At 47.2% G+C, this 18,467-nt stretch overlaps 1 protein-coding gene across 1 annotated transcript in view; it reads left to right on the plus strand.

Moving 5' to 3' along the window:
• The window catches only part of TMEM134 (transmembrane protein 134), a 93,498-nt gene that overhangs the window by 54,191 nt on the left and 20,840 nt on the right, over positions 1-18,467 (plus strand). Inside the window, exons 3-4 of the mRNA XM_069628966.1 lie at positions 808-897; positions 10,814-10,890. Of these exons, the coding sequence (XP_069485067.1) occupies positions 808-897; positions 10,814-10,890 (167 nt within the window). The remainder of the gene's footprint in view (positions 1-807; positions 898-10,813; positions 10,891-18,467) is intronic.

Below are 18,467 nucleotides of genomic sequence, written 5' to 3' on the forward strand. Positions count from 1 at the left end.
GTCAGGAACACTCCATGCTTAGCCAGATAAAGTCCAGAACATGCCGGTCACAAACCCCTGGAAACCCAGGAATGTGCTACAGGAGTGGGGCCGTTTGAGGGACTTTTGTGAGGGTGTTTGTTTGGACAGGGTGCTGCTGGTTGGTTCTCTCACCCCATATTGGACTTTGTGTTGGTCTGTTAGAATTTTGGTTAACTTGGCCGTGTCACACACCAGGTTTTGAATGTTCCGTCACTCTGGGATTCGATGTGATTAGACTGGAAAGGGGGAGAGCTTGAAGTGAGGTGGCTAACTTCACAGTGGGAGAAAGGATGCCCATGGGAGAGTGCAGTGGGGGCCCCCAGATGGGCCAGGGAATTCTGCTGCGGAAGAGCAGGTAAAGAGGGACTTCAGGGTCAAATTCAAACCAACCACCCTGAGGAAACTGGCTGTGTCTTTGGTGTTAAGAAGCTCTTGGCCTCAAAGTGGGTCCTGTTGGTGGAGAGGATCCTACCTTTGGTGGTGTCTAACGTTTGGGGTCCATGTGGGGGACTCCTTTCTCCCTTGGTAAAAATGGTCTAGTGCCCACAAAGTGGGTTCAACTGGTGTGGGTTTTGTGTTTGTTGGCCCCTGTCTCTCGTGTTGTAAAGAGTTGGTTTTACACAGTGAGCCATGACGATGGGAGGAGTTAGAAACCGGGCCCAAGGACTAATCTGGGAAAAACCTGTGTGATGTGAAGAGTCTCCTGTCCTGTTAGTGTGAAGGTGGGTGAGTGTGGGTCTTTCTGAAGCATTACATGTAACATTTACTCATCTTGTCCCCCCACAGAGATACGAGCAGACTCTCTACCCGCAGCTCACAGTGGTCCTTCAGCACCATCAGTAACACTACCCAGCATTCCTACAGAGAGTGTTTCAGGTGAGGCAGTGGAGGTGGGGGACAAGGCACTGCTCAGGGAGTGCTTGTGAGGGGGACATTGGATGGCTTAGAAGATGTTTGGGAGCTTAGAATGGATTGGGATGTACTGTGGTCGCAGAACTCCAAAAGTACTGTTTGTTTAATCATGTATAATGCGCACCAGACCCGCAGGTATCAGGGCGCAGCAGTTACAAGAATATGCGAAGCTTAAGTAGACATGTTACAGGATATACATGGGAATAAAGCAGGTACAGGAAATAGATATGTCAAGGAATACACAGGTAAAATATACAGATACAGAGCCAAAAAGTGGATGATGCAGATACACAGTTAGAGAGACACGATATATATACAGACAGTGATGATGGGAAAGGTACATAACAAAGATAGGATGTAAAGGATACATATAGGTAACATACATTAAGTGGCTGGTGGCTATAAAATAGTTGCCAGTGCAGTATATACGGTCAGGCAGTCTCTGCTTATAAAGGTTTATGTATCCCTAGCTTTCAGCCAGTTTATGAGATTAAGTCTGAACTTGCGGAAGGATAGCTCTGCTCTTAAGGAGTGTGATAGAGAATTCCAGAGTTGTGCCGCTCTGTCTTGGAAGCTGCCGCCCCCAGCTTTGGCCAACTTAAATCTCGGTGTAATGAGACTATTAGTATTGATTGATCTCGATGAGCTCGATGAGATTCTGCGTTGGATTCTGTCCATAAGATAACCGGGGGCTTCATTATTTAGAGCTTTGTGAGTGAGGGATGCAGTTTTTGTGTGATTTTTATTTTGGGTGGAAAGCCAGTTGTTTTGGCGCCTTATCATGGATATGTGGGCTCTTTTAGATATGCCAAGGGCTGCTCTCAAAGCGTTATTTTGCAGGATTTGAATCCTGTGGATGGCAGATTTATTGGCTCCGATATATAAAGCATTGCAGTAATCAAGCCTGGATAGAATAAGGGCTCTAGCCAGGATAATACAATTGCCTTCCGAAAGAAAGGGTTTGCCTGTCCTAATGAGCTTACAGGTATAGGCTGTAGCTGAAGCCATAGATTTCACTCTTTAGAGGAGGAGAGGGTTGCATCCAGGTGGAAACCCAATGTCTTTACCTCCTTAGCCACCTTAATAAGGTTGCTGGCGATGACAAATGAGTAGAAGTCTATATCTAATTTCTGTAGGTTAGACTGACTGCCCAGAATAATGAGTTCTGTTTTATCATCGTTCAGGCATAGACCGTGGGTTGTCATCCATGCCTGGATGATGAGATACACTCTATTTACCAAGGCCAAATCCTTGTTGTAATCCCCGGAAAGTGGGAGAGAATCTGAGTATCATCCGCATAGTTTGTGTAGGTGATACCCAGAAGGTCCAGATCATCAAAAAGGGGCTTAGTAAATATATTGTATAGGTTGGGGAGACACAGGAACCCTGTGGAACCCAGCAGGTAATGGGGATAGGGTCCGCCGCTGCTGCTGGGGAGAACACCCTCATAGTCCTGTCACTTAGAAAGAACTCAATCCAAGTTATAGCCTCTTTAGAAAAATAGGCTGCTGAGTCTAGGTGGCTACAGAAGACCTTGTGGTTAACAACGTCGGATGCAGCAGAGGAGGGCCGATTTCCCTTTATCTCAAAGCTCATCAATTTGAGCCTTCAAATCGATCAGGGCAGTCTCAGTCCCATGTTTAGGTCGGAATCCTGATTGTCGTGCACCCAGAAGGTTGTTGAGCTCTAGGAATTTTTTAATTTGATTGTAGGCAATCTTGTCCAATATTTTTAAGAGAAATGGCACTGTCGTAATGGGCCGGTAGTTTGTAGGTATGAGTGGATCTAAGGTTTGCTTCTTTAGCAGAGGCAGCACCCAAGATTGTTTAAGGTTAGTGGGGACAGAGCCCGAAGCAAATGAAGCATTAACAAGTTTAGAGACAAAGGGGGAGAGATCTCTTGCAGCATCTTTTATGAGCTGGGCTGGGCAGAGATCACCCTGGAAAGTAGAAGGCTTAAGTGACCGGATTACTTTCTCTACCTCAAGAGTGGAGGTTTTGGTGAACTTAAAACAAGCTATAGCGTCATGTTCCTCCAACGGATGGTCGGTACCATTGTCAATGTAATGGGATAAGTTGAGTGTGGCTTTTTTTTGGGCAATTTTATTTTGCAGAGTGGTTACCTTGTTGTGGAGTGCCTGTTGAATAGCCGAGCACTATTTTTTATCTTTGACTCATGTGTCGGGGATGGCAATCAGGGATTCTAATTCCTTGAGGATGGTGAACAGCTCCCTCATGCTGGAATTGGCATTGGATATACGCGTATTGTATGACTTACGCTTGGCTGAGTAGATTTCCTTTTTATAAAGAGATGATATTTCTAGTAGTTTAGATTTGCTGTCTTCTGTCAGGAGTAACCTCCACATAGTTTTGCAGCTCCTTTTTAGAAGTCGTAGATCTTTTAATTGTGGGGTGAACCACTTGTTTAAGTGTGCTTTGGGTTTACTTGGTCTAAGTTTCATTGGGGCAATGTTGTCAAGTGTAGTTAGCATGATCTTATTGTACTCCTCAACAAGCGTTTCTGGGTCAGAATGCTCAGACAGTTTGTTGAGGGTGGGTAGGATGGCAGGGATCACATTGTCAACTGTGATACTCTTTTTATTCCTAGTTGAACATGCTGGAGCAGTAGTGGGGGATTGGGGGAGTGGTCTGATTGTGTCAAGTTCAAAGGATAATAGGAAGTGGTCTGTCCATAGTTGTGGGGAGATATTTATAATATTGGCAGTACAGTTATATTCCGCCACCCAATCGAGGGTTCTCCCTTTAGTATGTGTGGGTCTAGTGATTTTTTTGGGTGATGCCTAGTTCAGCGAGGGTGTTAGCGATGGAGGTGGCATGTTTGTCTAAGAGATCCTTGAAACCCAGGTTGAAATCACCTGGGAGGAGTAGTTGTGAGGTGATTTTGAGATTATTCGAGAGTAAGGTATTAATATCTTCCTCGAATGTTCCAATGGGTCCGGGGGGGGTCTGTAGATAATGTGAATAGTGAGGGTCTGGGAGTTAAGTAGTGGGAGTTTGGCAGTAAGCACTTCACAAGAGTCTGTAACTAAAGAGGGTATGGTTCTCATCGCTAGACTATTTATTGTGATGATAGCGATGCCACCGCCTCGGTTCTTGTCTCTGTCTTGTCTTAATATAGTATAGCCATCGGGGATAGCTATTGACAATAGTGGTCCTGCTGCATCATGCAGGCAGGACTCTGCAATAGCAAGAAAGTCCAGGTTGTCAGATATTATGAGGTCAGAGATCTCGGTAGCATGAGCGGTCAGTGATCTAACATTTAATAGTGCTCCTTTGAAAGGGAGAGCCGCTACTGTGGCTGGAGTAAGAATAGGTTCCATTTTAGTAGTTGGTGATCGAGCGTTTAGGATATTATGTTTACTGATAGTATCCTTCTGGTTGTTAGTTTTTTATAGGGTGTAGGTAGAGATCTTGTGAGGGGTTCATATAATCTTGAGAGTCTTGAACGGACTCTAGTGTTTTTACAGGCTAGGCTACAAGGATGACTTTGAGGTATGCTCAGTAAACTCTGTGCAGGGTCGACCATGGTAAATAGGTTAACTGGGTGGCTGTCCACTGAATTAGATGCAGTTTGCCCTAGAGTTATAAGGTGACTGGCATGAAGCGATAGGTAGGTGATTTAGCGATAGATGTATAAAGGTGCAGAGGCTGTAATCTATATTGCACATGGTGTAGAATAGGATTAGGTGTTCCTAGCACTGGGATAGGATCGGCTTGTAGGTTAGATAGAGTAAGCAGGAGGTCTGGGTAAATACTCTAAATATAACGTGCAACGGACCATAGGAAATTCTGAAAAACAGTGCTAATTCCCCTTTGTCTAGCTAAGGCACACAGTCATATCTAATACAGTTAGTAGGATTAAGCTCATTCCACTTTGTATAAGGCGAGCATACAGTAATTATTTATACAATAATAGACTAAGCCAGTTCTAGGGGAGTTCAGGAATCACTGGGAGCATATACCATTGTTACAGAGAAGTCGGTTACTTTGTGGTGAAGTTATTTAAATAGGTATGTGTGGGGGAAGGGGTTATGAACCGGGGACAGGCAGAGTGGTGGGTGGGAGGTGGTTAGTGGGAGTATGGTTGGGATCCCCATTGTAAAAAAAAACAATAAACATAGAAATCCTCAAAGTAATTGCATCAAAGTGAATTGCCACAAAGTAATTCACTTCAATGTAACAACGTACAAGTGCTGGGAGCTGCTGACCAGTCCTGGAAGCACAGAGATCGACTTCAGTTGGGTATCTCGGAAATTACTGGTAGCTAGTTGGGAGCTCGGAAGGCAATGGGAGCAATTGGGTAGCTCTGAATACACTCCGTGTTTTGGACGATGAACCAACAAACACTGGGAGCTACTGGGAATTGGATTCCAGGAAGCTCTGGGAACTCCTGGCAATAAGGAGCAAAGATGGGAATGGTGGGTACTGGTGATGGGGAGCTTAGAAAGCACTGGGTGCTACAGGGTAGCTCTGGGAGCACTGGTAGCAATTTGTGATCGGGAGCGCAGAAAGCATTGGGAGCTACTGGGTAGCTCTCAAAACACTTTGTTTTTTGGACGCCAAACCTACAAAGCACAGAGGGCTACTGGAAATTGGATTCCCGGAAGCACTGGGAACTACTGGCAATGAGGAGCTAAGATGGGAATGGTGGATGATCAGAAAGCACTGGGTGCTACAGGGTTGCTCTGGGAGCACCAGGAGTAAATGTGGATGAAGATTTTGGGAAGCACACTGCAGGCTACTTGGGATCCCAGAAAGCACCAACCCCTAGGGGGATAGGCAGCTCGGAAAGTCCTGGGAGATGCTTGGGATGGGGCCACCACCAAACACACTAGGAGCTGTTAGGGCTGTGGAGCTCAGCATACACTCGGAGCTAGTGGGTGTGGGCACTCGGAAGCCAATAGGAATTGCCGGGGAACTCAAAATGCAATGTGAGTTTCTAGGGATGGGGTGCACAGGAGGTACTGGTACCTTCTGGGGGTTGGGAGCGCATGAATCCCTTGGAGCTACACTGTAGCTCTGGTTGCATTATGAGTTCCTGCTAATGGGGAACTCAGCTAGCACGGGTAGCCCCCGGACTCCCAAAGAATCACTCGAAGTCATTGGCGATGGAGAGCTCAGACGCACTGGGAGCTACTGAGCCAGTGGAGAGGTGGCACAGGGACTTCCTGGGAGGGCCAAGGAGCAGGGACCTCGGGAAGCCTTGAAAGCTATTGGGAATTGGGCGATTGTGGAGCACTGGGAGCTCCTATAAAAGGGAGCTCAGGATTGAGCTACTGCATATAGGTGGCTCCTAAAACTCTTGAATCTGCTCCCGGAACAATAGATCCTCCATGATTGGGAGGCATTGGAAAGTGTGGTGGGGGAAGTCATCTTGAACACGTGGGTGTTGGTGGGGTAGCTCAAGAAGCACAGGCAAACAGGGATGTAGTGTGAGGGCAATGGACTGAATAAGCCCTGGGAGCTAGCATACGTTTTCAGGGAGTTGGGAAAGCTGGGAATGCTAATTGGTTGTGGCAGTGCAGTGAGCACTATGAGCCAATGGGGTGGATGTAACTTGAGCACCAACAACCGTGGGATATTTTGTGTTAGTCAAGAAACAGAATCCCGATTATGCCTTTTTCGACACATAATCACGAAAAATGTGCATTAAAACAAAACCCCGGCTTTCCCCCGACAGTAGCGAGGAAGGGGAGAGGTGTCAGTAAGTGTGAGTTGAAGGGGCACAGTGGGGGAGGCATGTGTGGGGATCCAAAAAGGTAGGTAAGGGCATAAATAATAATAAAACAAATTCTCTCAGTGAAGATTTTGTAGGATTGGGATTCTGAACATCGACCAAAGAGCACCAAACCTTATGACCTATTGTTAAGGGGCTAGATGAGGCGGGCCAGGAGATAATTGAAAATGGGGTTAGCTTAAAGGGGTGGGGGAACCTCCTTCCTCTGGTGTGTTTTGCGGAATTTAGAATGTTTACTCTCTCCACTTGTCAACATCTCCCTTCCCCTTTAAGCTCTCTCTTCTGCCGCCCACAGGTCGTGCTCTCTCTCTCTCTCTGCCTCGCTCGCTCGCTCACTCTCTCCTGCTCTTTTCCCCCTTCGCCCCCTTCTCATATGCTCGCACTTTTGCACTTGCTCTTGGTCTCTCTAGTTCTCTCACCAGACCCTGACCAAGCTGTCTACTACTATCTTCTTGCCATTCTATATGTCGATCTTTGCTCTCCCATCTTTCGCTTCACCGGGTTTGTTCTCCCATGCCCTCCCAATGAGGCATCCGATGTATGTTTGTTTGTATTCTTGGTAGCCAAAAAAACTACCTTCCCTTTTTGATCATGCTAATCCCCATTTCTTGTTCTACCAAAAGCAGACTCTCCTGGGAGCTCTTTGAGCAAGTTGCATCATGCAGTAGGATCAAACTGTCGGCTTTTATGGGGCTCACTTCATCTCTAAGCAGTCACTCCAGTTGTAAGTCGGCTCCCAGTATAATTAGAATGTCTTAACCAAATGCCATGTTATGTATAAGCCATATGTATGGCCTCACATATGTTCGTTTCTTGCACTGAATTCCTGTTAACGACAGACACTGGCATAGCCAGCAGTGTTTCTCTTTTGTAGGCATTTGAGGTGCATTTCACAGGCACTACCATGGTATTTCCAGGTACTCGCACTAGTTGCCTGCCATTTTGGATGATGAGAGGCTCGCTGGGATTGTGAAGAAGGCACTATGCACTGTCCCTGGTGTGAAGTGTGACCTTGTAGTGGCACTGCATCCTCGGTTTCTCCTGGCCTGTCCTTTCGTCATGCCATTGAGCACAGCGCTCTCAGCAGACATGGAGCAGGCCATCTCAATGCCAGCCCTGCCTTCTCTATACTTTTTAACGTGTATGAAACCAACACAACAAATGCTTATTTCACCATGAACCATATGCATTAAATAAACTGGATAATGCAATAACATGTTAAGTGCTCCAAACATACATGAAATAACACATCAGAGGAAACAATAAGGTATGTACACCCCCAATGCATGGCCCTTACATTGGGCGATTTCTCCCCTCCTACATTGCCAAAAAGGTCCACAATCTGGCAGGGATCCTGGAGGTGATCCACAGAAAACCGAAATGCTGGCAATGCAGGATCACCATCGCAGTAAAAACATTGCAGCCTTGCATTTGCAGCAAGCATAACAAAGCAGAACGCTGCTCTACTTACTCATTTATTTATTTATTTGTTTGCATTTATAAAGCGCTCACACATCCCAAGGGTATTGAGGCGCTGTTACAAGATTACGTCTTAATGAATCATTATTTAGACCTATATAGCCGCCTGATACCAAGGGCTAAATGGGAGGAGGTGCTCTGCCAATTCACGGGCCACCCCATCACAGATGCTCTGCAGGTGTGAGGGTTGCACCACCAAAACGCCAGCACTTTTGACTTGCTCTAAATGAGGGCATTTGGTTTCACGGTTCTAAGGATTGTATGCCCTCAACGGCAAGGCACCTCAGTCCAATGACACTCCCTGCCCCTTGAACCTTCGTCAGATAATGTGACAAAGCTGTTTATCACAGAAGACTCGTACAAGCTGCAAACCTTTCATATCAGACAGACTTGTAATTTAGTTGTGGCATATGTATGTGCCAGTGAGAAAGATTTGCCTCGAAAGGATGCCATACCAATTCTACAAAATAAAGTTAGCAGGCGCCCCTCTCTAGAAAGAACATGGCATGATAACCTGTTCTGTGTTTATTTCACACTTTGTGAAAAGTTCAGTGAGCAAAAAGCGATGGCTGCTGACTCTCAAAGGAGGAATATCCATTTGCATATCAGTCTTTCTCCCGCCTACAAGGGCAGTCCAGCACGGAAATGCCACGCAAACCTCCTTTGAACAAGAGTACCAACAGCAACCCCATACACGCGTTTCAGCCTTGTTGGGCCTCATCAGTGAGGTGGAGCTGTGCCTCTCTGAACACCGTGAGCAAGGGGTCCACATCTGAATTCCCCCAGGTAACGTAGGGTGACCAACCCTAAGTTTCTTACAAAAATACAAAAAAAAGGTAGCAGGCGCCCCTCTCTAGAGGCATAACACCAATTCTGTTAACATTGTTGTGATGTAACTGAGCAAAAGGATGCCATCTACCCTACCTGACGACCCACTGTCCTCCAGGATCTGTCTGGACAGTGGCACCTCTAGATTTGTCCATAAACGAAGAGGGTAGCTTAGGCCATACGGTTACTAACAGGAGTGACACCAATTTCAAGATGAAGACTTCGCTGATCGTAGGAATGGGGACACCCTAGGAGTTGCTTAAATATAATAATCTTAAATTGCATATTCTCACAGATGTATTGACCCATAGCACTGATACAACGCATGATCCCTGAGAAGCCTCTAGGGTGGGCACCACAGCCTTCCCACCAAGACATCTACTGAAACATGCCACCCCCAGAGCCATCTGTGTTAATCGGGCGGCTGTCCTGGCCACCTAGTGTTGGCAGACAGGAGACCCTCAAGCTAAATGGACAAATATGTTGACACTTTCGAGGGCATCCATTCTTGAGGAAATGCTTACAAAGTCATCTACATCCATTAACTAGTACTTAAATACCTTTTAGTAAATATTAAATAACAGGATTCAGGACACAGCCTTGGCACATCGCTTCAGTGACGGACAGGCTCTGCTGTAAACCAGCATGGTCCAAACATGCCAAAGCATAATTCCAAGGATAGATCGGACATATTTTTTATCATCTGGAGACCCTTGCCAAGAGATGCCAGACTTTTGTTGTGAGTTCATTATTATTAATATTATTATTGTATTTATTGAGCGCGGACTTAGCTGCAAGAAGCAACAGAGCGCTTTAGAGAAGTATACAACAGTACAGATACGTAACGGAGCGCTTTACAGTGGTATACAAAAGTACAGAAGCATAGTGCTTTACAGAGGTATACAATCCAACAGTACAGATGCATAACAGAGCCCTTTACAGAGGTATGCAAGAGTACAGATTCATAAAGGAGCGCTTTACAGAGGTATACAACAGCACAGATGCATGACGGAGCGCTTTACAGAGGGAACAACAGAACAGATATACACCGGGGTTAGGATACAGATGGGCACAGACTCTATCAGTTCCTCCTGATGAAACTATGGCATTTATTCAGCATGATATTTGAAATGTACGCTGATCATCCTCCCCCCCTGTTATTTAAGCGGAGGCCTTGTCCGCGTGCTGCAGCTAGAGCGAGAACGTTCTGGCCATCAACGCTTGGAGGGTCGGGAAGCGGCTCAAGATGTGCATCTACTAAAGAGCCCCTGGGTTGTAACTGCCACTTCCGGATCTTAGACCATTGCCCCGAACAATATGTTCTTGGACATACGCTGCAGAGTACCTTGGAGTATATGGCTATTTGAGCAAGTTCCTCCTTTCCCCCATGCAACCACCAACTATGCCAGTTGTCTCCAGTTATTTGTTGGTCTTTTGTCCCTCACCCCCATGCCTCTTGGCTCTCCACTAAGCGCTCTGGAAGCCTTTTTCAGCTGTGTCACTTCCCATGATGCGCTTTCTAACAGTCTCATCCCCCTCCCACCTACGAACCCCTGTCACTCACCCTAAAGATCTGCAATGTTTGCCCCAGCTCTGTTCCTCTCTCTCCCAACACGTTGTCTTCCGGTCTGTATTCCTCTCCCCAGATCTGTGTGAGCTCACTGGCTGTCTAGCTCACGTTGCATCCACAGCTCTGTCACCGTTTCCTCCTCTTCAATTCTCTCCACAGCTATATGGCTATCTCGCTCAACTGCTCAGTCACCTGCCCCACTGTACTTTGTTATTTCTGTGTCTGACCGCTCTTCCTTTCTTGCAGTTGGACGCGGCACCCCTTGATCCAGAAGAACCGAAAGGTGGTGATTGCCTCCTTCGTCCTAGTGCTGCTGGGGATTGGTGAGTGTTGCATAACAGATGTGCTGTGTGAGACAGGCATGGTATCAAGAGATGACACAGACAACAGATTTCAAGTTTCAAAGAATGTTTTATTTCAATGTCAGCATGGTATAAGGCCTAACTTTCCCGAAAACTAAGGTAGGGATTTCTCCTGCCTAAAGAAAACTAAAGAAAGTCTGTGTCTGTAAGTTCAAATCAAATGTCTGTTTGTGTCAAAACTTTGGCTTATCTTCACATCTAGAAAAACGTGGTGTGGGGTTTTAGCCAACAGAATAGTGTTAAAAAATAAAGTATTGGCTGTTCTGAGCTCAGAGTGCTTCTTGTTTTTCACCCCAAGTTCAAAACAGTATATTTTATACAAAAAGGAGGTCTTGAGGGTTCCCTTCCCCAAGACAGCGTCTCTTAGTTCTTGCAACTCTCAGGGTTCCCTTCGCCCAAGATTTTACTCCAAGGACTCTTCAGGATTTTCCCGTCAGCGAAGACCCCTGCCCCGGCTTGGGAGCTCAATGTTGTTTTGACTAAACTCATGGGAGTGACCTTCGAACCTATGCATCAGGCCCCGCTCAAGTTTCTCTCGTGGAACGGCTTTCCTCCTGACCATCTTCTCGGCCAAGCGAGTCGGGGAGATTCAGGCCCTGCCTTGCAAGCAGCCTTAGTTGTCTTTCCACGCTTCAAAGGTGGTACTGCGTACACACCCCACCTTTATGCCAATGGTACCGTCGGAATTCCATCTCAACGAACCTTTGGTGTTACCTGTCATCTTTCTGAATCCGTCATCGCCAGCGGAAAGGGCCCTGCTTTCGCTGGACGTTGCTCATGCCTTGAAGTTCTATGTGGCACAAACAAAGAATTTTCGGAAGACTTCTCAGTTGTTCGTCAACTTTGGACCTGTAAATTAAGGAAAGGCCTTGTCTAAGGCTTCTATCACCTGTTGGCTCTCCGGCTGCATCGTACATTGTCATCAACTGACTAGCAGGCCACTGCCAGGCCGGCCGAGAGCCCACTCCACCAAAGCCATTGCAGCAACGACAGTGTTTCTCTCTGGTGTGCCCCTGCTCGACATCTGCAGGGCTGCTACGTGGAGGTACACGCACACTGTTAGGTAAGAATTGGTGCAGTCACACTGTGTGAGACAACACAACACTTATCTGCTTGGTATTTGGTAACCCACCTTTTGGTATAGGTCTGTAATACACAAGTTGGTAATGTGACTGAGCAGCCCGGCCTGTCTCAAGAGGGCTAAATGTGAGCCGTAGAGCTGTAGCAATGAAATTCGTAAACACAGGTAACCTATAAATAGTTATTTATTTAACATCAATTTTTAAATGAGCATTCGTTAAAAAGGCAATTTGTCTAACAACGTAAATATACTTTAAAATACTTTTCAGGATCAGCACAAGTTAGTGGATGATCTTTAGATATGCTTCGTACACAATTCCCACACCCTGAGGTGAGTTCAATCACAAGGACAGTAATGGCATTTCTACATTACACTAGTTATACTTTGCAGATTACGGAGGTTGCAGAACGGAAAGGTTTAAGGAAGGAAAAGGGTTAAACAGGATCTCTGCATATATGTGAGGACACTTAAATCTTCCAATGAAATCTAGACAAGCCTTTCCCAGCAATAACAGTCTAAAACTAGTTACCACCTACGAAGGACAGCAATATCAAAGTCCATGGGCTAGAAGACTCTGCAGGGAGCCAGGACAGCCTAAGTCAATCGGAACAGTCTATGGAGCGGAGGCACTTCTTAGAAAAAAAAAAAGCCTTGCACAAAGTTACAAAGTTTGTAGAAATCACTTGTAGGGTCACAAGCTGTTAAACCTGTGAAAAGCATTGTAGGAATCAACTCTAAAGGTAAGCCACTGCACTTTTCAAATTAGAAAAGCACAGCTCAAAGACAAAGAGGTAAGTACCCCAAGTCTAAACAGCATCTCTGGTTAGAAGAAGAGTGGTCCAGCTGGATTCTGTCCGGTTGCAGCGATGCAGACCCTGGGTTCCTGAGCCTCAGTTGTGGGGACACGAGGCAGGACGTCTGGAGGGCTGCTGCAGTGGTACTTTGGATGTCGTCGGCAGCTTCTGGCTCTTTTCGGTTCAGCTGCACTTTGTGGTTTCAGTGCATGGTAAACGGCACCATTGCGGATCTCGGATACCGCTTGGGCTTCCTTCACTCCTCGGGTCCTGCACTCTGGTGAGGGGACTTGAGCTCTGGTCGTCCTGCTTCTGGAGGGCCCTTAGGAGACTCCTGGAGCTTCTGGCTGGATTTCAGACGTTGCACTCGACTACGGATTTCTCGACCCCTGGCACTCATTTCTTGCGACAGCCAATCAGTGGTCCAGTGGAGTTTGTCTCGGGGTTAGTTGGCCCCACTAACCCAAGGGAAGAAGTCGTCCCTCCCAAAGCTTCTCTGTCGAATTGAAAAAGGAGTTTCAGCGCAACAGCAGGGCTTCACTGGGCAATTCAAAGGTCCAGGAGGATGCAGCAAGCTTCGTTCAAGGTCTCGTCGACAGGGATTCCAGGGAGGAGTCCTGAGTCAGCCAAGTGGTGCTACGCAACCTATTTGTTTGAGGTGAGTGTTTATTGCTTCTGGTGAGCCTTGCCACCTCCCATGGTTGTGTATATGTACTGCTGTGTAATCATTATTCATGAGCATGTGCATCCATGCCAAACCCCATGCTGGAGATGGTTTAAGTTACTTACCTGTAACTATTGTTCTCCAGCATGGGTCTGGCATGGATTCACATGCGATCCCATCCGCCTTCCCCTCTGTTGCTCTTCTTGGTTCATACTGCCACTTTTCGTGCTTACCAAATCTGAAGCAGGCCACCAGGGGTGGAGCTAAGGGAGAGGACTGTCATTGGGTGTGGGCAGTATGACCCAGAGGACAGTGATTGGTTTAGAGGAGAAATACAGTTTTAAAGTGAAAGTGAAACAGTTTTTCTTTTACCGAGGATTCCCAGCCTGACCACGGGGAATACTCCTAAGCATGTGAATCCATTGCAGACCCATGTTGGAAAACAATGGTTACAGGTAAGTAACTTAAACTGTACCCCACTTTCCAGGAGTGGACGCGTGAGTGCCCCGGAGTTGGTGGCCATCTACGCAGGGTTGGGCGGATGGCAAAGGGAGTCAAGAAACAGGAAAAGTTGTCTTTTTCCCCTTCAGTTTCTCTGCTTAAAAGAGGGTTGGAAGTCCAGCACTCTGGTACCAGTGGAGGGTATACCGTCCTTTGATTGCGGGACTTTTCATCGCAGGGTTTTTTACTGCAAATTTATTTTTGAAAAAAAAACTCATCTTTTTTTGGGGCGGGGGGTTAAAAATGTTTACAAAATTGTATAAGGGAATAAAAAAAAAAATAAAGTGGACAGAGGTTTCGGGGGTTAACCCCCCCTCCCCTGTGGTGCCAAAGCCAGGTAGAGCCCCCGGCAGGTGATTGCCCGCCTTCTAAATTATTGCGATAGGGACCACATTCTTCGCAAAGGCCCGTGAATTAGCAGAACTACAATACCAAGGGCTCAGTATCTCCTTTTTATCCGAACTTCAGTCCAGAAGTCTCACTATCGTTTTCAGCTTTAAAGCGCTGTCCCCGCGACGCAGGCCTACAATACGCAGTGCTGTACCCGTCCAGGTTTCGAGTGATTCATGCTGAAAAGACATACTTCTTTGCAGACACAGCAGCAGCTTCTCAGTTTTTGGACTCCATTACGCAATCAATGACATTGCTGAGATGCAGCTTGAAACTGGATGTTGTGTTCCTCAGCTGGGCTGGAATGAGGTGCTGTCTTCCCGGCCGCTGCTGGCTCCACTGCGGCATTGGAGTGGACCATAAGCAAAATAGCTGTTCCTACGGTGGGGTTCTTGATGGGGTTAAGCATGTAACGATTCGGTCCAGTTTGTTTTATAAGTATGTTCAGTCTGGGTGCAGCCTTGTCTCCAGCGGGTTAGGCTCTGGGCAGTGCGCCTGGTGTCTCTGGGTAGTTACCCCTTTTTCATTGTTTGGGGTTGTTGATCTTTGAGCGGGGGGGGTCTTCACTGCCTGGTTGGGGTGGGGTTTTGTGCGGGAGTGGGGGGATAGCAGGCTCCTGCCCCAGTGGAGCAGGGTCACATTAAGTGGGATGTTCCTGTTGGTTGGGGGTTAGCAGGGGTGGAGTAGGGGGTGTTAGCAACAGTGGAGGGGGGGTGGGCGTGAGATTGCTTTGATGGTTCCTAATTTAAAATGGTTCACCTTGAGGTACGATTCGAGATCAGTGGGCAGTGCTGGTTGCGAGCTGCAATGGAGCCGAGGAAGTCATGTGTGCTGGGGGTAAATAATGTTTGAGCTGCAGTTAATGCAGCAATGTACTCTCCATTACTGGAATGTTTGAGGGTTAAATAATAAAGCAAAAAGGTCTTAGCCTACGGGGAGCGGCATGGGGCCAACATCCTATTTCTCCAAGAAACACAGTTGATGGGACGAATCAATTAGGTGTTCGCTAAATCCTGGGGTGATGCCCGGTTTTATACCTCCTATTCCTCATATTCCTGCGGTGTCTCGATTGTTAGTCACAGATCCCTAGGGTTACACTTAGAGCGGGACCCCGAGGGGAGTTATGTGATAGTATCAGGGACTTTAGCTGGGAACTTATTCATGTTCATAAATGTATATGGCCTGAAAAGCGATGACCCTGGATTTTATGACTCCCTGTGGTCCAAATGCCTAGAGTTTTCGCATACCCAACTCATTATAGCAGGGGATTTTAATGTCCTGCTACACCTCGAAAAATATAAGTCCACCCCCGGCTAAAGCCGCTGTCTATGGCAGCTAGAGTGATACTGGAAGGGTTGGAAGACTTTTGGGCTAATGGATCTGTGGAGAACGTTACACCCCGAGGGCAGGGAGTTTTCTTTTTACTCCTCCGTCCACGATATGCAGTCTAGAATTTACTATATATTGGTGGGGTAGTCACTTGTTCATAATCCGAAAAGTTGTAGGATCCTTTCCAGGACGCTGTCCGACTACTCCCAACTTTTGTGGCAGTTCCGTGTGGAAAATCTATTGATTAACAGACCGCACTGGCACTTCAAGGGTCAGAGGCTACTAGATGTTGTATTTCGCAGCGAAGTGCTTGACGTCCTAACAACCTTCTTTGAGTGCAATGTAGGGTCTGTAGAGACCTTTAAGGTGCACTTGTGGGGGTGGTGCATTTCCATGGAATGCGGGGTATTTCGGTTAATCCGGAGGATGCTCTCGCAACTGGAGTCCAAGCTGAAGAGTTTGCAGTCTGGTGATGTGCAGCACTCCTCTGTGGACAGCCTGATGGCAATTAGAACTGCCCTTGACCAGTTTAGGTATTAGGCATATAGAGAGGTGTGTTTTCTGGCCACTCCCCATCTTGCCCGGAGGTATGGCGAAGAGGGGAGGCGGAGCTGCTACTTGGCTAGAGTGCTGCGGGGCGATAGGGGCCAAACAGAAATTCCAGTAATTACGAAGAGGGCGGTTCTCTTGTCTCAGACCCTTAGATGAAATTAGAGGAATTTCAGGTATTTTATAGCAGACTGTATGTGGCTGGGGTAGCGCGGAACCGGGAGATTCTGAAGCGTTTTGTTGAAGATGCGCAGTTGGCTGAACTCAGTGGGCAGGCTAGGGAGGTGTTGGAGTACCCCCATTACTGAGTCCGACATTCTGCGAGTGATTAAAGATCTCAAGATGGCTAAGGCTCTGGGGTCTCTGACGGGATCACTGCAGAGTTCTATAAGGAATACGGCCCAAGGTTTCAGATTACTTACTCCGGGTGTGGCAGGAGGCTCTGCAGATGGGAGCTCTTCCTTGTACTATGCGCAATGGCATCGTCTGTTTAATATTGAAGCCGGGTAAAGAGCCAATGGAATGTGCCTCGTACAGACCAATTTCCTTAATATGGATACAAAAATCTTCTCTAAAATCTTGGCGGACAGATTGCTTCCTTTTCTCCCTTCGGTGGTGCACCCAGATCAGGCGTGGTTCATGCCTAGTCGTTCCACTGTGCTTCATTACAGGCTATTTGTGGTGCCAGCCCAGATAGACCCCTCTGTGCAAGCAGTCGGGGCGCTTTTGGATATGAAGAAGGTGTTTGACTCCGTCGCCTGGGACTATCTGTTCTCAGTTCTTGTGAAGGTGGGTGTCCCAGGAGCCTTTTTGCAATGCATCAGAGTCCTATACTCCGAGGTTACAGCAAAGGTTAGCTTGTTTGGCAAGCATTCGGATGCATTCTTTTTTGGGCATGGGACACGGCAAGGCTGCCCGCTGTCCCCTCTACCTTTTACGATGGCCATGGAACCGCTTGCGGTCCGCTTGAGGGCACTGCAGAGTCATCCTGGGCTGGTGCTGGGGGGCGCCAGAGAGTTGATATCCCTCTATGCCGATGATGTCATTCTGTGTCAAAGACCCAGGTCGGTATCTGGTGCCTCTCTCCCATGAGATTGAGGCATTCAGGGAGGTTGTAGGGCTGCGGGTAAATTGGTCCAAGTCAATCCAATTCCCACTAAACGATGCTACGCAGCAACCGCCTGGTAGGGAACGGTACTGCTGGGAGCAGACCTTGGCGGGGTATCTGGGTGTAGTGATTAGCAGGAGTCCTCCCCAATTGTTAAAGGACAACCACAAGGCCTACATGGAGACATTAGGGAGTAAAATCAGCCGATTGGTTATCTCTTCCAATTTCTCCTATGGGAAGAAGTTCAATCATTAAGATGGTAATCCTCCCTAAATTGCTTTATTTCTTTCTCATAATACCAGTTTGGCCTAGCTCCCAGTTTTTCAAAGACCTGAATGCTTTGCTAACCAGACTTGTCTGGAGCCCAAAGACTCCCAGAATTAGGTGGGGAATGTTGATGCGGCTATGGGAGCAGGGAGGGCTTAATATGCCAGATATGGTACTACATTTTTTTGGCCACCCATGTCTCGTTTGCGTCCTATTGTATGCTGGGCTCGCCGCCCTACCCACATGTTCGGATTGAGCAGAAGTCGGTGCACCCTTACTCTCTGCAGGGCATGCTGGTTGCTAGACAGATTAATGACACGTGCCCCTTCAACCCTGCAGCTTGCACAGTTCATGCCTGTAAAAGGCTTTGCCTGAAAATGGGGGTGTGGCTCCCGTATGCTCCTGAGTTGAATATTTGGGATATTCAGAGGGATATTCAGAGCCTTGCTCCAACCTGTGATAGAGTAATATGAAGGGATTGGTCTACTTTTGGAGTTAATAACATGTATGACTTTCACGCTGAGGGGACTTTTGTCTCTTTAGAACAGGTACAGGCTAAGCTGGGGAGGGCGTTCGGGTTGCCATTTCAGTTTTTCAGGACCCAGGAGGCGTTTGGGGCCTGTTCACTAATCCCCCCCCCCCCTGAGCCCGAAATATTCCCTCTGCTGAAATACCTCATCAACTCAGCGAATGCAAAGCGTGTTGGGTCCACGATTTATCCGATGGGGCAGAATTTGACCCCAAGGGAGGCCCCTGTTAGCAAGATGGCGTGGGAGGCTGATGTGGGACGGGATATTGATGACAAGAGATGGCAATATATGTGCTTGCTCTTATACTAAAAAAGTGGCCATGAGC

This window comes from Ambystoma mexicanum, chromosome 12 (assembly GCF_040938575.1).
Source record: "Ambystoma mexicanum isolate Mex_15411 chromosome 12, UKY_AmexF1_1, whole genome shotgun sequence".
NCBI lineage: Eukaryota > Metazoa > Chordata > Amphibia > Caudata > Ambystomatidae > Ambystoma > Ambystoma mexicanum.